Here is a 1524-nt window from a genome sequence, read left to right on the forward strand (position 1 = left end):
CCCAGAACCCCGAGGCCCTGCCCCGGCCCCCAAGGACACCGCCAGAACCCCGAGGCCCTGCCCTGGCCCCAAGGACACCCCCAGAACCCCGAGGACACCCCCAGAAGGGACAGGGAGAGGGACCACAGGGCAAGCTTCTGCAGAACTCACGGTCATCGGTGACCTGCAGGCGAATGGCCAGGGTCTCGTAGAGGTGGCAGTAGTGGTGGTGAAGGTTGCAGGTGTACAAGCCTTCGTCCTGCTCCTCCACAGCTGCCGGTCAGAGATAAGAGATGGAGGGAAACACAGACAGAGACCTTGGACTGACGGCTCAAAGCAGGAAGAGCTCTCTTCCACATCCCCACAGAAGCAGGGCAGCCCCTCCCCTGGATGAGGAAGGGTCTTCCCTTCCCTGCACTCCCCCTCCGCACCCCGGGCAGTGCTACCCGGCCCGTCTCTTTCTTACAGCGGATGATCAGGGAGAAATTGCCGTCCTGGAAGGCCGAGGGCGCCAGGAGTAGGCGGCTGCGGTCCCTGGAGGCATAGACGCGCTGCTCCCCGGCAGAATACATGTCCAGGAGTCGGCGTGAGGGGCTGCCGGGGCCGCCGCTCAGGTCCCAGTGGACCACTCGCTGCCGGTCATTCAGGCGGTCCTGCGTCCACACCATGCGTAGGCTTTGGCACCGAAGGAGAGCGCGGGCTCCGGCGGGCTGGCTCAGGCTGGCTTCGGACACCACCGTGCTGCCCCCTGACCCTGGGGATGTGGCTGTGGGGCCGGGAGAGAGGCAGCTGGACTGAGGAAGGGTCAGGGAGACCGAGTAGAGAATGCTCTGCGATTTGGAGAGGGGCCCATGGGCCTGGGACGGTGTAGAGGAGGGGCGTCTTGGGCAGTCGGGAGAGAGCGTGTATGGGAGGGAGGCCACTCCAGGAGGCCGTCGGAGCCCGAGAGGGCTTGCAGTGGGGCTCAGAGGGCAATCAGGAGAGGAGGGGAGAAGGGATACCCCGGGAGGCCAAGGGGCCTTGGGGGGAGGATGTGGAGGGAAAGTTTCTCCCCATCCAGAGACTGATGGGCTTTTGTGGCTGAGGAAGCTCTAGGGGGGCTGTGGGGGGCAGAAACCAGTGTGCTAGTGGGAGAATGGGGCGCTCACCTGAGAACAAGTGGACACTGCAGGCTAGAAGGAAGGAAAGGGAGAATCATGGGATAAGGGGGGGCAGTGGCCAGGCTGAACACCCCCTCTCCTCAGCCTACGTGCTGGGGGCCTCTGGGGTCACGGGGTCCCACATTCTCTCCCTGGAGTGGCCTCGGGCCCGGGCCAGAGGAGGAGAAAAATGTGCCAGATCAGCAGGATATAGTGTAGCCCTTGGCCAGATTTCCTTTCCCATTCTAGAGGCCAACCCAGTCAGGCCGCCTTTTCCCCAGACTTGCCCCAGGATGAGATCCAGCCTCCATCCAAACCTGCCCTCATGCCCAGAGCTTCCCGTCCCCCTTTTCCAGCAGAGCCTGTCTCCCCCCCCCCCGCCCCAGACCGGCACCAAGCCAAGGAC

General features: G+C 64.2%; 1 protein-coding gene across 1 annotated transcript; it reads right to left on the reverse strand.

Moving 5' to 3' along the window:
• Window positions 1–150: 150 nt before the first annotated feature.
• Window positions 151–1151, reverse strand: LOC123254715 (matrix remodeling-associated protein 8-like; the record flags this gene model as incomplete). The annotated part of the gene is made up of 3 exons (XM_044683670.1): window positions 151–252; window positions 446–745; window positions 1128–1151. Coding segments are annotated over 3 exons (426 nt in total), but the record flags the coding sequence as incomplete, so codon positions are not given.
• Between the last annotated feature and the right edge of the window lie 373 nt (window positions 1152–1524).

This window comes from Gracilinanus agilis, unplaced genomic scaffold (assembly GCF_016433145.1).
Source record: "Gracilinanus agilis isolate LMUSP501 unplaced genomic scaffold, AgileGrace unplaced_scaffold30610, whole genome shotgun sequence".
NCBI lineage: Eukaryota > Metazoa > Chordata > Mammalia > Didelphimorphia > Didelphidae > Gracilinanus > Gracilinanus agilis.